Here is a 20,235-nt window from a genome sequence, read left to right on the forward strand (position 1 = left end):
TATACCTATGCAATGGCCTTCTAAAATCTGTCTGCATCTATGGATTACAGTGGCTAGCAATGCCAATTAATCATGGAAGGAAACATCTCTTGCAATTAGAGGTAGACTGTAGGGACTCAACTGGTGAAATTACTGAAACAAAATGACAGTTGCTGTGTCTTATACTCAGCAATAGATGGAAGAAAATAATGAAGCATTTCTATCCCCTCCTTCCAAGGTTCAGGGAACACTGCAGAAAAGTGGTGTGTGTGTGTGTGTGTGTGTGTGTGTGTGTGTGTGTGTGAAAGCCAGAGGAAGGACGACAGCATTGTGTAGCTATTTCCTCAGAACTGAAGCATTCCCTATCAGAGAAAAGCTCATTAGCATTCAGGAAGTAGTCTGCTGTGGTGGTGTGTGCCTTTAATTCTAGTACTTGAGAGGCAGAGGCAGTCAGATCTCTGAGTTCCAAGTAAAGCTTGTCTACATAGTGAGTTCCAGGACAGCCATGGCTATGTAGAGAGGCCTTTTCTCAAAAACAAATCACAGCAAAATATTCAGAAAGTAAACAAAAGCTTACTCAAGAAGTAAAGAAAACTCACAAGTCTCAGGAAGCTCCTGAAACTTACAAAACTCAGAGTCTGTCCCAATACTAGCTAAACAGTAGCAATTACTTTCAGGAGAGTTGGAGAAAGCTCCAAGGATGGCTCTTTTGTGAGTGATTATTCATGAGGAGGTTGGCTTTTATGTAATACACCTGCATTTGGGTCACCCATATTTTCTGCAAGTAACCTTTCACCCATACTCTTAAAGTAATCTACTAATTCAGATGTCAGACTTGTGTGGAATATCTTCACTTGATCTTAGCCAAAAGGCCGAGAAGCGATTGTGTGGAATATCTTATTTGTTGTCAGTATCCTATCTAGATATGTATCCCTAGGAAAAGTGAAGCGCTCACACAGTCTTGCTGCTGTGAGAATAAGTGTTACCATAAAGATGGTAGAAAAGGGAATAAAAATGGGTCATCATTGGGGCCAAGAATTGGCTCAGGAGTTAAGAGCACTTGTCGGTCTTGCAAAGGACCTGGGTTCAATTCCTAGCATCCATATGGAGGCTCCCCACTTCCTCAAGCACAAATATGTGGTGCACAGACATATGTGCAGGCAAAGCACTCATATGAATAAAAGAAATCGCATCATTCCAAACAGACCTATCTGACAGTCACTCACCAGTCACACCCACAGTGGACACGGGACCCACACAACGCCCCTCATGGAGCCCATACAGGTTCATCTTATACTTGCGCTCAGGATCCAGGTCTCTCACGATGACCTCCCTCTCCTGGCCTCCAACACGTATCACCTGGGGCCGCCCACCACTGTCCTTGTACTGGACAGTGAAGGAGTCAAAGTCTCCCTTGGGGATGGTCCAGGAGAGGCTCAGGGAGTCTGGGGATGATCCTGACACTGTTAGCTCTCCCAGGAGTAGCTCCTAAATGGGTTCTGGGGCCTCTCTGCTGGGCTCTGGGCTCCGGGGCTCTTCCTCTGCAGATGAGGAGACAGAGGGGGTGAGGCAGGATCCCTAGCATTCCCAAGCTCCTATGTCCCTGCTGTGGGGACCTGGACAGCCACCAGCATGGCAAAGGTCTGTATGGCCATGCTGTCCAGGGAGACCAGCCAGCACCAGGGGAGCCACCACTGTCTTAGTCACACCAGGCTTGTGGTATTGAATAGTTCTTGGTCACTGATTCCTTACCTACTAGTCACTGTCCACTCACTTGTCACTCCAACAACAGACACGGAACCCACACGCTGGTCACTCTGGATGTCATACAGGTTCATCTTGTACTTGTGGTCTGGCTCCAGGCCAGAGATGGTGACCTGGTCCTCGTGCCCTGGCACCCGTACCACCTTGGGCTGCCCATCCCCGTTCCTGTACTGGATCACAAATTGATCAAACTGTCCCTCGGGGACCGTCCAGGAGAGGCTCAGGGAGTCAGTGGTGGCATCTGTTCCAGTCAGCTCTCCCAGGTGCGGCTTCTTAGGAGGGGGCTCAGGAGTTTTGTGGGCAGCACCTCTATGGTCAGAGCTTCCTCCTCTGGAGCTGGACACATACAGGAACAAGTTAGGTCTTTCTTGTCCTCAGTCTCCACATAAAGGACATTTATAAAAAACAGAGCCTTGTGTGTGTGGCACCACAGGCTTTTAACCCCAGCACTAGACAGAAGCAGGCTGATATTTGTGAGTTCAAATCCAACCTGATCTGTGTAATGAGTTTCAGGCCAGTCATGGCTACAAAATGTAGCTGTCCTGAGATGGCTCTCCCTGCAATCTCCATCCTCATTAGGCTCTGGTCTTTGTCCCCTTTCTAAAAGTGGACCTGCCCCAACTTAGCTGCCACCAGACTTGGAATGTTCCAGACTTTTGCTAAACCCCTCCTGGCTGCCTCATTCACCAGCCCGGGACCCCCTGGTGGATGGGAGCACTCAGGCTGGATGGGATTACTGAGGCTGGATGGGAGCACAGCACATCTCCCACACTTAGCCCTCCTGCCTTTAGACTACCTTCCTTCTTGCCCCTTCTTGTCTTGCTTGCCCAAGATTTGCATACACCCATCTTTGATGCTAGATTCCACCATTCAGCACAGAACCCAGGGCTTCCCAGGATATCCCGACTGTGTCTTAAGATCTCAGAGGCTCTCATACAAAGTCTGGTTCTTTATGGACCATGCTTTTATAGCCTGCTGCTCTCTGCACTAGTTTGGACTCACTTTTTCTAAAGCTGTCCCTGACCTCATGCCTATTATACTTCAGTCTCACTGGTTCTCTGTGAGCAGGCTGGTTTTGGGTGACCCTTCCAGGTCCTTTCTTGTCCCTAGTCTTCCCTATCACAAGCTCATGTTTGATGTGACTATAATAAACCCATTGCTCAGGAACCTGGCAGTCTCCCAGGCTCAAGGCTCCTCATTAGATGCAGTCTGCACCTAGATCCATCACCTGTAACTTTGTTGATACACAGGAGGGGTGTACAGTTAAGTAAGACTGTATCCCAGCACCTCCTTCACTGTTTCCAAGGAGACAGAGCCTCTGTGAGGACTCCTGGGTCACATATTCCCAGGGAGTGCCAACATCTCTGTTGTCTGAAGCTGGGCTATTCAAGGCTCAGCTGTGCACTGGCCTCACAGTTAGGATCATCTGTCCCTCAGATGCTACTCATTAAATGCCTGGTCTCTAAGGTGATGGGGCAGAAGCAGGGTCCTTTAAGAGGTGTGACCTGGTAGACATTCCCCAGGTTGCTTAGGATGTGCCATTGAAAAGGACAGGGAGACTGAGCTTCCTGTTTTTCTCCAGTCTGCTTTGAGGTGTTTGCTAATCCATGACAGATTCTGAACGAGCAAGACCAGCCCATCAAAACCAGGGTCAAAGCAAAACTTCTCTCAGTTGATTATGTCCAGTACTATCACTAGAATGAGGCTGACAGAGTAGCCTGATAGGAATGCAGATAGACTCTAGGTGGACTGGTTACATCTGACCTGCTCTGTGGTGTGTCCCAGGCACAAGGAATTGCTTGCTAAGAACAAATGCTTCCAGGTAGCTGGTGACAAGGGGACAGCTTCTTAGTCCATGCTGGATATACCCATGATGGACAGAGCAGGGTTCAAGGCCCCAAATGGACCCATACAGGTATATTCTGAACTTGTGACTGGGGCTCCAGTTTCCACACAGTCCTCCTGGCCTCCAGGTTGTACCTCTGAGGCCACCCATCCCTAGCCTTGTAGAGTCAAAGTGGTTGTCCTGGGGAGTCTGGGGAGTAGTGATCCTGTCTTTACTGGATCCTCCAGGAGTGACTTCTCTGGGGGTTCTGCACAGGGATCTCCTCCTTAGGTGTTGGGAACAAAATAAAGGTGGGGAGGCCTGGGGGAAGAGCCCTGGGGAAGAGGGGGATGGGAAAAGCGGCCTAATGTTTGGCCAGAATTCCTGTGTTCTGAGCATGCAGATGTGGGCGTTGGAGGGCTGCCGGGATGGTTTCCACATGGCTCTGGGTGAGCATCTAAGTCTCTGACCCACTCTGCGGGGGGTGGAGTAGGGGCAGCTCTGTACCTGGGGGCCTGGAGAGCTTTCTAACACTGACCAGAGTGCACAGCGGGCCTTGATGCAGCAGAGCAGAGACCCTCTCTATGGTTTAAGAGCTTTATTATAGAAATGCAGGGGAAAGAGAGAAGGGAGAGAGGGAGGGAGGGAGGGAGGGAGGGAGGGAGGGAGGGAGGGAGGGAGAGAAAAAGAGAGAGGGGGGGCTAGAGAGAAAAAGAAAGAGAGAGAAAAGAGGAGAGGAGAGGAGAGGAGAGGAGAGGAGAGGAGAGGAGAGGAGAGGAGAGGAGAGGAGAGGAGAGGAGAGGAGAGGAGAGGAGAAGACAAAGAGAAAGGGAAGAGGAGAGAGAAGTAAGAGGAGTGAGAGGTAAAGGAACAAAGGAGTAAGAGAGCAAGGTTGGGGCTTAACAGCTCCTTTTATGGTCTTCACTGTTGCTAGGTAACTGGGGAGGAGTTTAGCCTGAAGGTCAGACAGAAGCTTGGGCCATTGCTTATGTGACTACTGACCATGCTTCTCTTGTGGGGGCTGTGGTGGGTGGTAACTTAGGCAGGGGCCAGAGTTCCAGGAGCATGAAGGAACACCTACCATGTCATGTAGGTGAATTATGACCATTGGGGTTCAGACCTCAGCTCCACTGGAGACCAGCCTGTAATTCCCCACACTCAGGGTCTTACGACTCGAGAGAATCGGGTCCCCAAAGTACACCCAGTAGCTAAAGTAGAAGGCTTGGGGACTCAGGTGGCCTCAAAGCGGCCATCTGGTCACTGGAGGCTGGAGAGGACTGAGCTATCCTCGCTGCCCCATCTGATAGACTGCCTGTTTCCAGATCCTCAGGAGGCAACTGGAGCATGTGTGTCAGGAGCCAAAGCACTGCTCATTTCCTTTGACCCAATAGTCTCAATTCTGGGCATTTATCCTAAGAAAATTATTAAAAGTAGGGGAAAGTTACACCATGGAAGAATTCATAACAAGATTCTTCATGACAGCAAGATGTGTCAGGACCCAAATGACCCACAATGGATGACTGGTTTTCCTACAGGCCTTTCACCAGAAAGCATCAAATGACCATTAAAATGGTGATTAGTGAAGACTGTGTGGTCACAAGGTAAATGACTAGCATCCAACTGGCCCCCAGAAAGTAAGAGACAACTGCTAGGGAGCACAGCCAGCTGCTTGGGAGCACAGCCAGCTGCATGGGAGCACTCAGGCTGCATGGGAGCATTGAGGCTGTATGGGAGCACTCAGGCTGTATGAGAGTACTCAGGCTGTGTGGGAGCACTGAGGCTGCATGGGATTCCTCAGGCTGTGTCAGAGCACTCAGGCTGTATGAGAGCATTCAGGCTGTATGGGATTACTCAGGCTGTGTGAGAACATTCAGGCTATATGTGAGCACTGAGGCTTTATGGACTCACAGATGCTATATGGGAGCATAGCTAGGTGCATGGGAGCACTCGGGTTGTATGGGAGCAATGAGGCTGTATGAGAGCACAGCCAGCTGCATGGAAGCACTCAGGCTGTATGAGAGCCCGAAGGCTATATGAGAGCACAGCCAGCCTCATGGGAGCACTCAGGCTGTATGGGAGTACTCAGGCTGTGTGGGAGCTTTCAGGCTGTGTGGGAGCATTCAGGATGCATGGGAGCACTCAGGCTGTATGGAAGCACTGAGCCTGTATGGGAGCACTGAGGCTGTATAGGAGCACAACCAGCTGCATGGGAGCACTCAGGCTGTATGAGATCACTCAGGCTGTGTGGGAACATTCAGGCTGCGGAATTAGTGTGCAGCCTGAGAGTGCAGAGCAGGAAGCTCGCTTACAGCTTACACCTCAGCTTCTGTGGGTTTGGTGGTGGTAGTGTGTGTGCCAGGAATGGAGTCCAGGGCCTCATGGGATAGTCAAGCACTCACAGTTGCTATGGTGGTTACTGCTCAAATGCTAGATTGAGCCTCTCACTGCTGGTTTTCAAGCTTTGCATATCCTGTCATGTCCCTCACAGTATGAAAATACAGGCTTGAAAAGAGACTATTGAATAGTATCAGTAAGTGGGAGGGGGATGGGAACGGACAGTGAAGGAGGTGGGAAAATGGGCAAAGGACACAGGGGAGGGGATATGGGAAAGCAGGGACATGTGTCCCTTATGGGCCACTCCTCTTGCTGTGAGTTGAGAATGGCCTTGTGAGGAATGACAAGAGACAGGACCCCGAGCCGAGGGTAAGAACTAACAGTTTACCCCCAGTTGCAAACTCTAGCTTCCCCTGAAAGGAAATAAAACTTGAGACCTGTGATTCATGTAATGTATGTCAAATAGCCCAAAGAGTTGTTTGTGAGCTTTGAAACCTGGGGCTGAGAACATAGCAGAACAGACCAGGACATGCCCGGGCAGGCCCATCGCTTCCCTATCTCCCACCCCTCTGACCTCAGGCTGCTGATGTTTAAATGGACCAATCATGTGAAACCGCGCCAATTCCTCCCCCAGCCCCACTCCTTTTCTATAAAAACCCCTAGCTTCCAAGCCTCGTGGTCGAATCCACTGTCTCCTGTGTGAGATACGTTTCGACCCGGAGCTCCGCCATTAAAATACCTCGTGTTGTTACATCAAGGTGTTGTGTTCTATTCGTGATTCTTGGGTGCACGCTGAATCGGGAGTTGGGTGGGGGTTTCCCCACTAGGTTCTTTCATTTGGAGGTTCCACCGAGATCTGCGTGACACCCAAGAACCCCGAAGGACCCCTTGGAGGTACGTTTGTTTGTGTGAGTCTTGTATGTTGTCTGTTGTCTAAGTGTGTAAGTGTGAAACCGCTGAACTTGTGTCTTGGTTTTTCAATTCTGAGATTGTGGGTTTGAGTCCCACCTGTGTTACCAGTTCTGGTTTTCTGTATTCTGGCAGCTGCCACTGAGGACCGTAAGGACCCTAGTGGCTGTGGGAAGACGACGGTCTATTTCCCCACGGGCTGCACCCTTGGAAGACGTTCCGAGGGAGACCCTGGAGTGCCCAGGGTACGGAACAGTCAGGAGGACCTGGCTGTTGCCTGGCAGAGTGAAGAAGAGTGAGTGCTCTTCCTGCCAGAGGAGTGGACGCGGAATCCCACTCCGTCAGAGGTAGCGTTTGGCTGGTTGTATAAGTCCAGACGCGGACGAGTGTGTTTGGATGTCTTAGTGTTTTCCGTCTCTGTCATTGTGTTGTGTTTATTCTTATTCTTCACTATGGGACAGACCGTGTCTACTCCTTTATCTTTGACTAAGGACCATTGGACGGACGTTAGGGCTAGAGGACGAAATTTGTCAGTAACAGTGAAAAAAAAGCCATGGATGACTTTCTGTTCCTCAGAATGGCCTGTTTTTGGAGTAGGTTGGCCAGCAGAAGGAACTTTTTACTTACCCACCATAAGGGCTGTGAAGGCCATTGTTTTTCAGGAGGGGCCAGGATCGTATCCAGAGCAGCAACCGTACATCACGGTATGGGAGGACTTGGCACGCTACCCACCCCCGTGGGTTCGCCCATTCCTCCCGCCTCTCCGCCCTGGCACCAAGATTCTAGCCATCCGAGAAAATGGTGAGAAAGAGAAACCGAAACCACCGCTCGGGGGAGATGATGACCGCAGCACACCAGTGACGAAACCCCCCAAGATCTATCCAGAGATTGAAGAACCCCCTGAATGGCCCGACACCCCTCAACCCCCACCATATGCTTCCCAGCCCCAACCTTCAGCTCCCTCCGGACCCCTGCCTCAGGCCCCGGCCGGAGGAGGGGGTCCCTCCACAGGAACAAGGAGCCGGCGAGGAGTCACCCCTGAGGGGCCTGCGGATTCAACCGTGGCGCTCCCCCTCAGGGCTATTGGGGCTCCCCCTGCCGATCCGAACAGTCTACAGCCCCTACAGTATTGGCCTTTTTCCTCTTCTGACCTCTATAACTGGAAAGCTAATCACCCCCCTTTTTCAGAGAACCCTGCAGGACTCACTGGGTTGGTTGAATCATTAATGTATTCACACCAGCCGACCTGGGATGACTGCCAGCAGCTTCTGCAGACTCTATTCACAACCGAGGAGAGGGAGAGAATTCTCCTTGAGGCTCGGAAAAACGTCCGAGACGAGGCTGGGCGCCCTGTCCAAACTCCAGCTGAAATAGATGAAGGATTCCCGCTAACCCGGCCCCGATGGGATTATAATACGGCACCAGGTAGGGAACGACTGTCCAATTATCGCCGGGTCCTAGTGGCGGGTCTCAGAGGTGCTGCCCGGCAGCCCACGAATCTGGCCAAGGTAAGAGAGGTTATGCAGGGAGCAACTGAGCCCCCCTCAGTCTTCCTCGAAAGGCTCATGGAGGCTTATAGGAGATATACCCCATTCGACCCCACGTCTGAGGGTCAAAGGGCCTCAGTAATTATGGCCTTCATTGGCCAGTCGGCTCCTGACATTAGGAAGAAGTTACAGCGAATTGAGGGCTTGCAGGATTACACCATAAGAGATGTAGTTAGAGAGGCAGAGAAAGTGTATCATAGGAGAGAAACAGAAGATGAAAAGTTAGAGAGAGAGAAAAGAGAGAAAAGAGAGGATGAGGATAGGAGAGACAGGAGGCAAGAAAAGGTTTTGACTAGGATCCTGGCCGCAGTAGGAGAAAGAGATAACGGAAGAAAAGGTAGACAGTCAGGGTACCTGGGAGACAAAAGACAGCAGGGACCAAGGAGACCCCGAGAAGGCAGGCAGCGCCTGGAGAGGAACCAATGCGCATATTGCAAGGAAATGGGCCACTGGAAGAGCGACTGTCCGAAAAAAAAACAAGAGGTAAAGGTACTTTCTCTTGGAGAAGATGAAGACTAGGGGGAACGGGGCTCGGACCCCCTCCCCGAGCCTAGGGTAACCTTAGAAGTGGAGGGGACCCCTGTGGACTTTCTAGTTGACACGGGAGCCGAATTTTCAGTACTCAAAACACCTCTAGGAAAAGTGAAAAAAAATGAAAAAACCTTGGTGATTGGGGCCACGGGACAAAAGTTGTATCCATGGACCACATCCCGAGTAGTAGACATAGGGCGAAATCGAGTAACTCATTCATTTCTAGTCATTCCAGAGTGTCCTATGCCTTTATTGGGGAGAGACTTACTAACCAAGTTAAAAGCACAAATAACTTTCACCTCTCATCGACCGGAGGTTTTCTGGGGAATAAAAGTGCCCCAGACTCTAGAGCTGTCTTTACAACTAGGAGAGGAATATCGACTTTACCAAAATAAAGTAAAGCCCCATGAGGGATTACAGGACTGGTTGAATCGATACCCTCAGGCATGGGCAGAGACGGGAGGAGTGGGGATGGCAAAACTGGTCCCCCCCGTGGTGATTGAACTTAAGTCTGGGGCCACCCCTATAGGGGTCCGACAATATCCCATGAGCAGAGAAGCTCGAGAGGGTATACGCCCCCAAATCAACAAACTGCTCCAACAAGGGATTTTGGTTCCATGCAAATCCCCTTGGAACACTCCTCTACTTCCAGTAAAAAAACCAGGGACCAGTGACTACCGTCCAGTCCAGGACCTTAGAGAAGTCAATAAGAGAGTTCAGGACATACACCCCACGGTGCCAAATCCTTATAACCTCCTCAGCACCTTGCCACCTGGTCGGACATGGTACACAGTCCTGGATCTCAAAGACGCTTTTTTCTGTTTGAGGTTACACCCCAACAGCCAGCCCTTGTTCGCTTTCGAATGGCGAGACTCCGAGAGTGGACAAGCCGGACAGCTCACATGGACGAGGCTGCCTCAGGGATTCAAGAACTCGCCCACTTTGTTTGATGAAGCCCTACACCGAGATCTTGCTCTTTTCCGAGCCAATAACCCACAGGTGACTCTTTTGCAATACGTAGATGACCTGCTCCTAGCTGCAGAAACACGCGAGGACTGTGAAATTGGGACCCATAACCTCCTGGGCGAGTTAGGTAAGCTGGGGTATCGGGCCTCTGCTAAAAAGGCTCAGTTATGCCAGATAGAAGTGACCTACCTAGGATATGTCCTGAGAGATGGACAACGGTGGCTCACAGAAGCCAGAAAACAAGCTGTTATGCAGATCCCGGCCCCTACTACTGCTCGCCAGGTAAGAGAGTTCCTGGGGACTGCCGGGTTTTGCAGACTCTGGATTCCCGGATTTGCCTCACTGGCAGCTCCCTTGTATCCACTAACCAAAGAGAAAGGGGAATTCACCTGGACCAGGGAACATCAGCTAGCCTTTGAAACTCTCAAAAAGGCACTGCTGCAGGCTCCGGCATTGGCCCTGCCAGATTTAAACAAACCTTTCACCCTATACATTGATGAAAGAAATGGAGTGGCAAGGGGAGTTCTTACCCAGGTTTTGGGACCATGGAAGCGCCCGGTAGCCTACTTATCAAAGAAACTGGACTCTGTGGCCAGTGGATGGCCCTCCTGCCTGCGAGCGATAGCAGCCACGGCTGTGCTAGTAAGAGATGCTGACAAACTGACTATGGGCCAGAATGTTACCATAGTGGCCCCACACTCTCTTGAGAGCATCGTCAGGCAACCACCGGACCGCTGGTTGACCAACGCCCGAATGACGCATTACCAGAGCCTATTGCTGACAGAGCGAGTAAGTTTCGCACCCCCAGCCATTCTCAACCCTGCCTCCTTACTACCTGAGGCTGACGAGGCCCCTGCACATAAGTGTGAAGAGATACTGGCAGAAGAGACTGGAATCCGGCCAGACCTCACAGACCAACCTTGGCCAGGGGCGATGACTTGGTTCACAGACGGAAGCAGCTTTGTGGTAGAAGGTAAGCGGAGGGCTGGGGCAGCAGTAGTAGATGGAAAGTCTGTCATATGGGCCAGCAGCCTGCCAGAGGGTACATCAGCTCAAAAAGCAGAACTAATCGCACTAATTCAAGCCTTAAGGCTGGCAGAAGGAAGGACTCTTAATGTCTATACTGACAGCCGGTACGCTTTTGCCACGGCTCATGTTCACGGAGCAATATACCGACACCGTGGACTGCTGACGTCTGCCGGCAAAGATATCAAAAATAAAGAAGAAATTCTCAGCTTATTAGAAGCTGTTCATCTGCCCCGTAGGGTGGCAATTATCCATTGCCCAGGACACCAGAAGGGAACTGGGCCCGTTGAAAAAGGAAATCAAATGGCAGACCAAGAAGCTAAAAAAGCAGCCCAAGGGCCAATGACTCTGGTGGTGAGAACCCAACAGCCCACTGCTGAGGAAATTAATAAAAGAACCCTCACAGAAGAAGAGGGGCGAGATTACTTAGCTAACATACACCATCTGACTCATTTAGGAACTAAAAAAATACTAAAATTGGTTAGTAAGTCCCCCTATTACATTCCTGGATTAAAGAGAATTGTGCAGGAGATAGTAAAAAACTGCCGTGCTTGTGCACTTACCAATGCTGGGTCTAGCAGGCTCCAGGAAGGAAAACGACTGCGAGGAGACAGGCCTGGAGCCTACTGGGAAACTGACTTCACTGAGGTGAAACCGGCTAGGTATGGAAATAAATATCTCCTAGTTTTTATAGACACCTTCTCAGGATGGGTCGAAGCGTTCCCCACCAAGAAAGAAACAGCTAATGTAGTGGTCAAGAAGATACTTGAAGAAATCCTTCCCCGCTTTGGGATACCTAAGGTAATGGGGTCAGACAACGGACCTGCCTTTGTCTCCCAGGTAAGTCAGGGATTGGCCAGGCAACTGGGGACAAATTGGAAATTACATTGTGCATACAGACCCCAGAGTTCAGGACAGGTAGAGAGGATGAACAGGACGCTAAAGGAGACTCTGACTAAAATAGCCTTAGAATCCGGTGGAAGCGATTGGACAGCCGTTCTCCCTTATGCCTTGTTCAGGGTTCGGAATACACCTGGACCCCTTGGCCTAACTCCATTTGAATTAATGTATGGGGCACCCCCACCCATTTTTATGACTGTAGGGGATAGGAATCACCCGGATGTGTCTTTCTCTCCTTCTTCTAGTCTTTTGGCTCGATTAAAAGCTCTCGAAATAGTAAGAAAAGAGGTCTGGGAACAGCTAAAAGAAACCTATGTTGCTGGTGACACACAGGTGCCGCACCAGTTTGAAGTAGGAGACGCAGTCCTGGTGAGGAGACACCGAGCGGGAAACCTAGAACCGAGGTGGAAGGGACCCTACTTGGTGCTACTGACAACGCCCACCGCGGTCAAAGTGGAAGGAATCCCCACTTGGGTCCACGCATCCCACGTCAAGAGAGCACCCCCTGGAGTCAGCCATGATGAGTGGACTTTGGAGAAGACTACTAACCCTTTTAAGTTGCGCCTGCTTCGTAAGAGCGATCCCAAAGGACTTCAACCCCCACAGTCCTGTTCAACAAACGTGGGAGGTACTCAATGAGGGGGGTAGGGCTGTGTGGACAATCGCCGAGGTACACCCTCTGTGGACTTGGTGGCCTGATCTTTTCCCTGACATCTGTAAGTTGGCTATAGGAGCCCCTCCTGGATGGGACTTGGAGGGGTACTCTGACATTCAGAGGGCACCTTTAACACCCCCTCCGTACGTAGAAAAACATTCGAGAGACCCATGGGGTGGTTGCTCTAACCAAAGGGATAGAAGTATGCTTCGAACCCATCCCTTCTATGTCTGTCCCGGGCCCCACCGAAGTCAATCCCTTAATCCAACATGTGGAGGTAAGGCTGACTTCTATTGCAAGAGCTGGGGTTGCGAGACTTCAGGTACAGCCCACTGGAAGCCCTCCTCAAGCTGGGACTATATTAGAGTAACAGCCAACTATTCCCTAGCGTCTTATGTACCTGGAGGATTCGACCTAGACGAGTGTACTGACTGGTGCCATCCGCTCCGTGTCACCTTTACTGAACCAGGGAAAAGAGCTCTGGGATGGACAAAAGGGTATACCTGGGGTCTTAGGATTTACAAGGAAAGATATGATGAGGGATTATTGTTCACCATCAGACTAAAAGTAGAGACCCCCTACAATCCTTTAGGCCCCCCAACCAAGTCCACACCCCTCACCCATACTATTCCTCAGCCTACTCCGGTGATTGCGGACCCTCTTAGTATGGCTGCTACCACCCAACCTCCCACTCCTCAGGTACCTCTAATTATTACCCCTGAGATTCCTTCAACAAGACAGAGGATGTTTAACCTAGTGAGAGGAGCCTTTTATGCCCTTAATAGAACTGATCCAAGGGCTACTGAGGACTGCTGGCTATGCCTGACCTCGGGTCCGCCTTATTATGAAGGAATTGCTTTCAATGGAGATTTCAACAGAACCAGCAGCCATACTTCCTGCTCTTGGGGAACAGGACAAAAACTGACCCTGACTGAAGTATCTGCGAGGAGTCCAGGTCTCTGTATAGGCACCCCACCTTCCACTCACAAACACCTATGCGGACAAATTCAGTCCGTGTCCAGAACGGAAGCTAATTACTATCTTGTACCTTCCCCGGTTGGATGGTGGGCTTGCAATACAGGACTTACTCCCTGTGTATCAACTAAGGTTTTTAATTCATCTCATGATTTTTGTGTCATGATCCAGCTGTTACCCCGCGTATATTATCACCCTGCATCCAGTTTAGAAGAAAGCTATGCTGGCCGGCGGTCGAAAAGAGAACCAATTACTTTAACCCTGGCTGCATTCTTGGGAATAGGTATGGCAGTAGGAGTGGGGACAGGAGTGTCAGCTTTGATAGAAGGAAGACAGGGAATTCAGTCTTTGAGGGATGCTGTCAATGAAGACCTAGCGGCAATAGAGAAGTCCATTGACGCTTTAGAAAAATCTTTGACCTCCCTGTCTGAGGTAGTTTTGCAGAACAGGAGAGGTCTTGATTTGTTGTTCCTAAAGGAAGGAGGACTGTGTGCTGCCCTTAAAGAAGAGTGCTGCTTCTATGCAGATCATACAGGAATAGTTAGAGACTCTATGCAGAAACTGAGAGAAAGATTAGAGCGAAGGAAACGGGAACGGGATGCTCAACGGGGGTGGTTTGAGTCGTGGTTTGAATCACGACCATCTTGGATAACTTCTTTGATTTCCGCTGTAGCTGGACCAATCCTTATGATATGCTTAGCTTTAGTTTTCGGCCCCTGTATAATAAATAGAGGAATGGCTTTTATCCAGAGTAGAATTGATACAGTAAAACTCATGGTTCTTCAAAGGCAATATCAACCTATAGTTCAGGTAGATGAAGAGTTAGGGGACACCAATCTCTAAAATTCTATGATTAGAATTAGTCTAAACAGAAGAAGAGGGGAATGAAAGGAAATAAAACTTGAGACCTGTGATTCATGTAATGTATGTCAAATAGCCCAAAGAGTTGTTTGTGAGCTTTGAAACCTGGGGCTGAGAACATAGCAGAACAGACCAGGACATGCCCGGGCAGGCCCATCGCTTCCCTATCTCCCACCCCTCTGACCTCAGGCTGCTGATGTTTAAATGGACCAATCATGTGAAACCGCGCCAATTCCTCCCCCAGCCCCACTCCTTTTCTATAAAAACCCCTAGCTTCCAAGCCTCGTGGTCGAATCCACTGTCTCCTGTGTGAGATACGTTTCGACCCGGAGCTCCGCCATTAAAATACCTCGTGTTGTTACATCAAGGTGTTGTGTTCTATTCGTGATTCTTGGGTGCACGCTGAATCGGGAGTTGGGTGGGGGTTTCCCCACTAGGTTCTTTCACCCCATGCTCCTTGTTTCTGAAGTCTGCTGAGAGCAAGGACAGAAACAAGACCTGTCAAGCCAGGGGCTGTGAGATATGACTCCTCTACCTAGATGGTCACAGGCACAGAGATTGCCACAGGCTACCTGCTCTGTGGCTGAGCAGCCCGACCTGCCCCACACAGTGATCTGCTCTGGACATCTCCGGGAAAGCAGGCTGTGTGACAATGACCCAGGGACCCAAGTGCGCATTGTGATTTGCTCCCTCACTGCTTAGGGACTGGCAAATTTAATTTTCTCAGAATTAGAAATGAACCGCGTTGCCAGGGTGACAGGAAGACAGATGGGGTGCTAAGGAAGAGACACTGCATTTTTCTGTTTTTCTGTGATTATAAAAGGAATGCGTGGAGGGGAAGGAGAAATGCTTGCCATGTTGGAACATTTGCACAGTGCAGAACAGATGAAACCAGAAAAAGGCAGCCCAGCAGTGCCCAGAACAACACAATTCTATCTCACAAAGCACTGCCGTGGGCGCTGTGGGCCGCGCTCCCTTCTTCCAGCTCTCCACAGTGTGGTGCTTGCTGGCTGGTTGTGATTAGGACCCTTACAGGACTCTCAGCCTACAGTCCCTCTTCTCTCCTTCCTCTTGCCTTTTACTTTTGGACTCACACTTTCAGAAGTGCAGGCCCACTGTGGTGGGGAGGAGGGTGCGGTGGAACAGAAACAGAGCAGCTCACATCACAGAGGCCAGGAAGGAGAGAAAAGTAATCCAGGAGAGTCCAGTCCAAGAAAATGTCCCCAGTGAGCTACTTTCCCTGCCAAGTGCCCACCCTACTTCCCATTAGCACCTAACAATGCCACAGAACACAGGTCCATCAAGTTACTGAAGTGGTGTGTGAGTGAGTGTGAGTGAGTGTTTGTGTGTGTGTGTGTGTACAGGTGTGAGTTTGTGTGCATGTGTGTCAGTGTGCATATATGTGTACATTTGTGTGGGTGTGGTCATGGGTGTGAATGTGTGTATGTGTGTGTGTGATTGTGTGTGCATGTGTGTCTGTGTTCACAACAGACTGAAGCAGAGGCAGCTGGTGAACAAAGTCCAAGGCTATGAAGGGGAATTCAATCTTAGCCTTGTAGGAGAGGGAAAACAACTGAGAAGGTGACCACATACCCCTGAGGAAGGAGATATGCTAAAGCCCCAATTCACACTCACCTGTCACACCTATGGTGGACACGTGGCCCACGTGACACCCTTCATGGAACCCATACAGGTTCATCTTGTACTTGCACCCAGGATCCAGGTCTCTCACAATGACCTCCCTCACCTGGCCTCTGACATGCATCACCTGGGGCTGCCCATCATTGTCCTTGTACTGGACAGTGAAGGAGTCAAAGTCTCCCTTGGGGATGGTCCAGGAGAGGCTTAGGGAGTCTGGGGACGATCCTGTCACTGTCAGCTCTCCCAGGCGTGGCTCCTTGGTGGGCTCTGGGGCCTTTGTGGGCTCTGGGCCTCTATGCTGGGCTCTGTTGGGCTGGGGGGCTCTTCTCTGCAGCTGAGAAGAAGACAGAGAAGTGAGCAGGGTTCTGTGTCCTCAGGTCTTGGACAGGAGGCAGAAACCATAGCTACCAGGTAACCTGGATGGCTACCAGCACAATAAAACCATCCATTTTCCTGTTGCCTAGGAGAAGGGGCCAGCTCTAGAGGAAAGGAAGTGGGCCACAGCCTTGTCCATGACCCTCATCCAAGTCCCTCATCCCCACTCATGTCACCAAGGAGCTAAGGTCACCTCCTCTTGAGTTTTACCTGAGTTTTCCATTGTCCACTCACCCGTCACCCCAACAACAGACATGGGGCCCACACGCTAGCCACTGTGGATGCAATACAGGTCATCTTGTACTTGTGGTCTGGCTCCAGGCTGGAGATGGTGACCTGGTCCTCGTGCCCTGGCACCCGCACCACCTTGGACTGCCCATCCCAGTTCTTGTATTGGATCATGAATTGGTCAAACTGTCCCTCAGTGACCATCCAGTGTTGCCTCCTTCCAGCCTAGCAAGGCTGGCTGAGACCATCCACCACTGAGGTGAGGCAGAGCCACCTGCTGTGCTGCTTCTCATCCCTCTCCTTTGATATGCCACTACTTGCCACCTCCCTGAGGCTGAACAGGCTCACCAAGATCTTCTGGAGTTAGCACTGAACTGTGATCTTCGTGAGTTCCTACTAAAAGGCTGATCTGACAACTTCGAAGGAACTTTGCGTGACTGGGAATGGACCACCCCTCTTCTTTATAAAGCGTGTTCCCTGACATTAAAGTTGAACCTTGAGCAGACTAGTTGTCTTGGTTCCATCTTTCTCTTGTTGCCTAGTTTCCCTTTCTTTCAGTTCCAAGATGCCTTCCAGGCTTGAACCCGGACAGGAGAGACACAGGCCAGCCCCAACAATCCAGGAGAGGCTCAGGGAGTCAGGGGTGGCATCTGTCACAGTCAGCTCCTCCAGACGAGGTTTCAGGGAAGGGGCATCAGTAGGCTCCTCTATGGGGTCTGTAGAAGATATAAAACAGAATTTTTGCTGTTTGTGGAAGGAATTCCCAAGTCCCAACGCTGGGTGATCAATCACACGATCCTCCTTGGGCTTCGCCCCCTGACTGACCTGCCTCCCCGTGTGTGCAGCGTGGGGTCGTGTGGGAGGAGGTGCTCATCATGCTTCCTGAGCACGTCTCCATCATCCTTCTGAGTGCCACCGTCCCCAACGCCCTGGAGTTTGCTGACTGGATCGGGTGAGACCCGTGCCCTGGGTGCTTGAGAGATGAGGACTGTGGTCTTCCTCAGTTGGGGTTGGGCAGCTCAGGCCACTACAGTGAGGAGAGGGGTCAGGGTTGGGAGCCAGGAAACAGCCCCACCTGGATGGGTGTCGAGTCCCCTTGGGACATGCTGAGATGGGATGGTGGCAGCCGAACTTCTGAGCAAGGACAGGCACACTCATGGTCCTAAGTGAGGAAGGGACAGGGCAGAGGCTGGGTCTTGAACCGGTTGGATCAGAAGTGGAGATGAAGCTGCAGGTCAAGGCCCTCACTTCTGGGCCTCAGAAGAAACTGCCCTCTCCTCCCTGCAGGCGGTTGAAGCGGAGGCAGATCTATGTGATCAGCACGGTTGCCCGGCCAGTCCCCCTGGAGCACTATCTCTTCACAGGGAACAGCCCCAAGACACAGGGCGAGCTCTTCCTGCTGCTGGACTCCAGAGGGGCCTTCCACACCCAGGGGTAAGTTCAGGGCTGGGAGCAGAGGTTGGGCCTGTGCGAGGTCTCATGCCACCCACCCTGTGCTCAGGTACTATGCTGCGGTGGAGGCCAAGAAAGAGAGGATGAGCAAGCACGCCCAGACCTTCGGGGCCAAGCAGCCCACGCACCAGGGTGGATCTGCGCAGGTGAGGGCTGGGAGCACTCAGTCTCTGCCAAAGTTTGCATCCTATCCCCCTCTTTCAGCCCTGGTCCCTGCAGGGAGGGAGTGGACTTGAGGTCTGTGTCCTGCTCCTGTTAAACCTGACTGGAGCATGACTTCACTACTACATAAGCTCTATCCCTTCCCCTCCTCCCTCAGGACCGAGGGGTGTACCTGTCCCTGCTGGCTTCCCTCCGGACCCGGGCTCAGTTGCCAGTGGTAGTGTTCACCTTCTCCCGAGGCCGCTGTGATGAGCAGGCTTCGGGCCTCACCTCTCTAGACCTCACGACAAGCTCAGAAGAGTGAGATCCACCTCTTCCTGCAGCGCTGCCTTGCACGGCTCCGAGGCTCTGACCGACAGCTACCCCAGGTGTGTGTCTGTAAATACAGGTACGGATGTGGTGATCTGAGACCTGCCCCTCCTGCCGAGGGGTTCCTTCTGCACCTTCTCTGACCATTGCCCTCTCCTCCCTCCTTGCACTGCAGGTCCTGCACATGTCGGAGCTCCTATGATTACTAATAAAATAATGCCAATAATAACAGCAAGTAAGATTATATATTGAACCCAATCCAAGGGATTCAATGCACTTAGGTCATTTTTTAAATCTCTGGCCAATTCATCAATGTTCCAAAGTATCCAAATGGCTTCTGACAATATCTGAAATTTCTGAGTTTCTACCCTTAATATTTGCTATATTCTGTCCTATTGCTAAAACTACTTTTTCTAAAGCATTAACCTTTGCCTCCAATTTTTTATCTATACTATGCAGCTCTGACAAAGCTAATGAAAGACCCACAATGTGAGGACTCCCCCACGTTCTGACTCAGGAGAGGCGACACCCCAAAATCACCCACAAGAAGCGGTCTTGCTGCAACTTGCAAGAGGATTTTTATTCAAGAGCGCTCTCGGGCCCACGGTCATACACCATGCAGGGGTAGAGGACTGTGGTGCCCGGAGTAGCTGTATAAGGGGTTATTTAAAGGAAGAAACCACAACTCAAGGAAGTGGGGAGGGCTTTGTCGGAAAATACCAAAGATACTAGTTAAGAGTCACAAGGAAGTGTAAAGTCACAAGAGTCACAAAGAATACCTGGTAATTGTTCTGGTTAACTCTCAGTTTCTAAGAGCCCCTAACAATAGCACATTTGCATAGCAGTTTCTGGTAATGGTCAGGGTGACTTTCTTTGAATGAACACTCTTTGAACCCAGGAAGCTGGTGGGTGGAGGAATGCCGCTATCTGATTAGCATACCTTGGAGCATTAAGTCACAGAGGTCACATTCCCAAGCCTGGGCCTAAAGGCCTAGAATTTTGTTTTTACCTTATACTTTCACTACGGAAATATTCCTATGCATATCATTAACAAAATGAGCAGTATATAACTGCTGAGCTAAGGCTGTGGTAGATAATGCAAAAGAAGTTAAAATTGCCATTAAAGCAGCAATTCCTAAAATCAGAGTTGTAACAAATCTATTTGGTCTAATAAGCTTATTTAACCTTTTCAAAATTTGCATTCCCGAATTCTCAAACCAGGACAGCAAATCCTAAGCAGGTCTCTTTAACAAAACCATAACAGCAGATTCCTTATCTAAATTAGGATCTACACAAATTGTTAATTGACAAGAATTACAATGAATATGAAAAGACTTGCCAAGATTGGTGATCTTAACAATATCAAAATTACCCAATAACATAGCATACGGGTCAGGAACACATGTGCTCATCACTATAGAAGAGTTGGCCTGAGCTTTGGGTTTCTTTTTTTCTTTTTCTTTTTTTTTAAAATCAAATTAGCAGCAGCAAAGTCTAAACGAATGTGGTTGAAGAGCAGTAATATTCTTGCTCGTTCTCTGAACCAGTCCCTCCCCCTCACAATTTAGCTTCTTTAGTTGTTTTTAAGTCGGTTCTCCTTGCTGCAGCCCGGGGCGGAGATAAGTTGAGTCTCTTCATTTTGCTTGCAAGTAGTCAGGTCTCCCTGCTTCCTCCCTCTCTGTGTGCCTGATACAGCTTTCACTCAGCAACTCACAGGCCAGCCTGTCACACGAATCGTTCTGGATGCATTCTGTGGAAAAAACACAAACATGGCCGTTTCCCCATATTAAGTATCT

General features: G+C 50.3%; 2 protein-coding genes and 1 pseudogene across 2 annotated transcripts; 2 read left to right on the plus strand and 1 right to left on the minus strand.

The window, feature by feature from the left end:
• Positions 1 to 1,197: 1,197 nt before the first annotated feature.
• Positions 1,198 to 17,393, minus strand: LOC147000439 (tenascin-X-like; annotated as a pseudogene).
• On the plus strand, positions 6,365 to 12,190 carry LOC147000440 (uncharacterized). The gene is given in 2 exon segments (XM_085833022.1): positions 6,365 to 11,543; positions 12,115 to 12,190. Coding segments are annotated over 2 exon segments (4,302 nt in total). The 5' UTR covers positions 6,365 to 7,263; the 3' UTR covers positions 12,137 to 12,190.
• Positions 17,394 to 17,738: 345 nt separating the features above from the next.
• LOC147000441 (superkiller complex protein 2-like) lies at positions 17,739 to 18,637 on the plus strand. The gene is made up of 4 exons (XM_085832667.1): positions 17,739 to 17,950; positions 18,018 to 18,114; positions 18,288 to 18,498; positions 18,615 to 18,637. Exons 1-3 carry the CDS (start codon positions 17,739 to 17,741, stop codon positions 18,432 to 18,434), a joined length of 456 nt encoding a protein of 151 aa, XP_085688793.1. The 3' UTR covers positions 18,435 to 18,498; positions 18,615 to 18,637.
• The last annotated feature ends 1,598 nt before the right edge of the window (positions 18,638 to 20,235 follow it).

The sequence above is a fragment of the Mus caroli genome, unplaced genomic scaffold, assembly GCF_978045245.1.
Source record: "Mus caroli unplaced genomic scaffold, Mus_caroli_1 scaffold_18, whole genome shotgun sequence".
NCBI lineage: Eukaryota > Metazoa > Chordata > Mammalia > Rodentia > Muridae > Mus > Mus caroli.

Coding starts and splice junctions, on each gene's coding strand:
- LOC147000441 (XM_085832667.1), top strand. CDS start 17,739: ATGAAGCTGCAGGTCAAGGCCCTCACTTCTGGGCCTCAGAAGAAACTG. Junction 17,951..18,017: donor GGGGCCTTCCACACCCAGGG/GTAAGTTCAGGG, acceptor CCCTGTGCTCAG/GTACTATGCTGCGGTGGAGG. Junction 18,115..18,287: donor ACCAGGGTGGATCTGCGCAG/GTGAGGGCTGGG, acceptor CTCCTCCCTCAG/GACCGAGGGGTGTACCTGTC.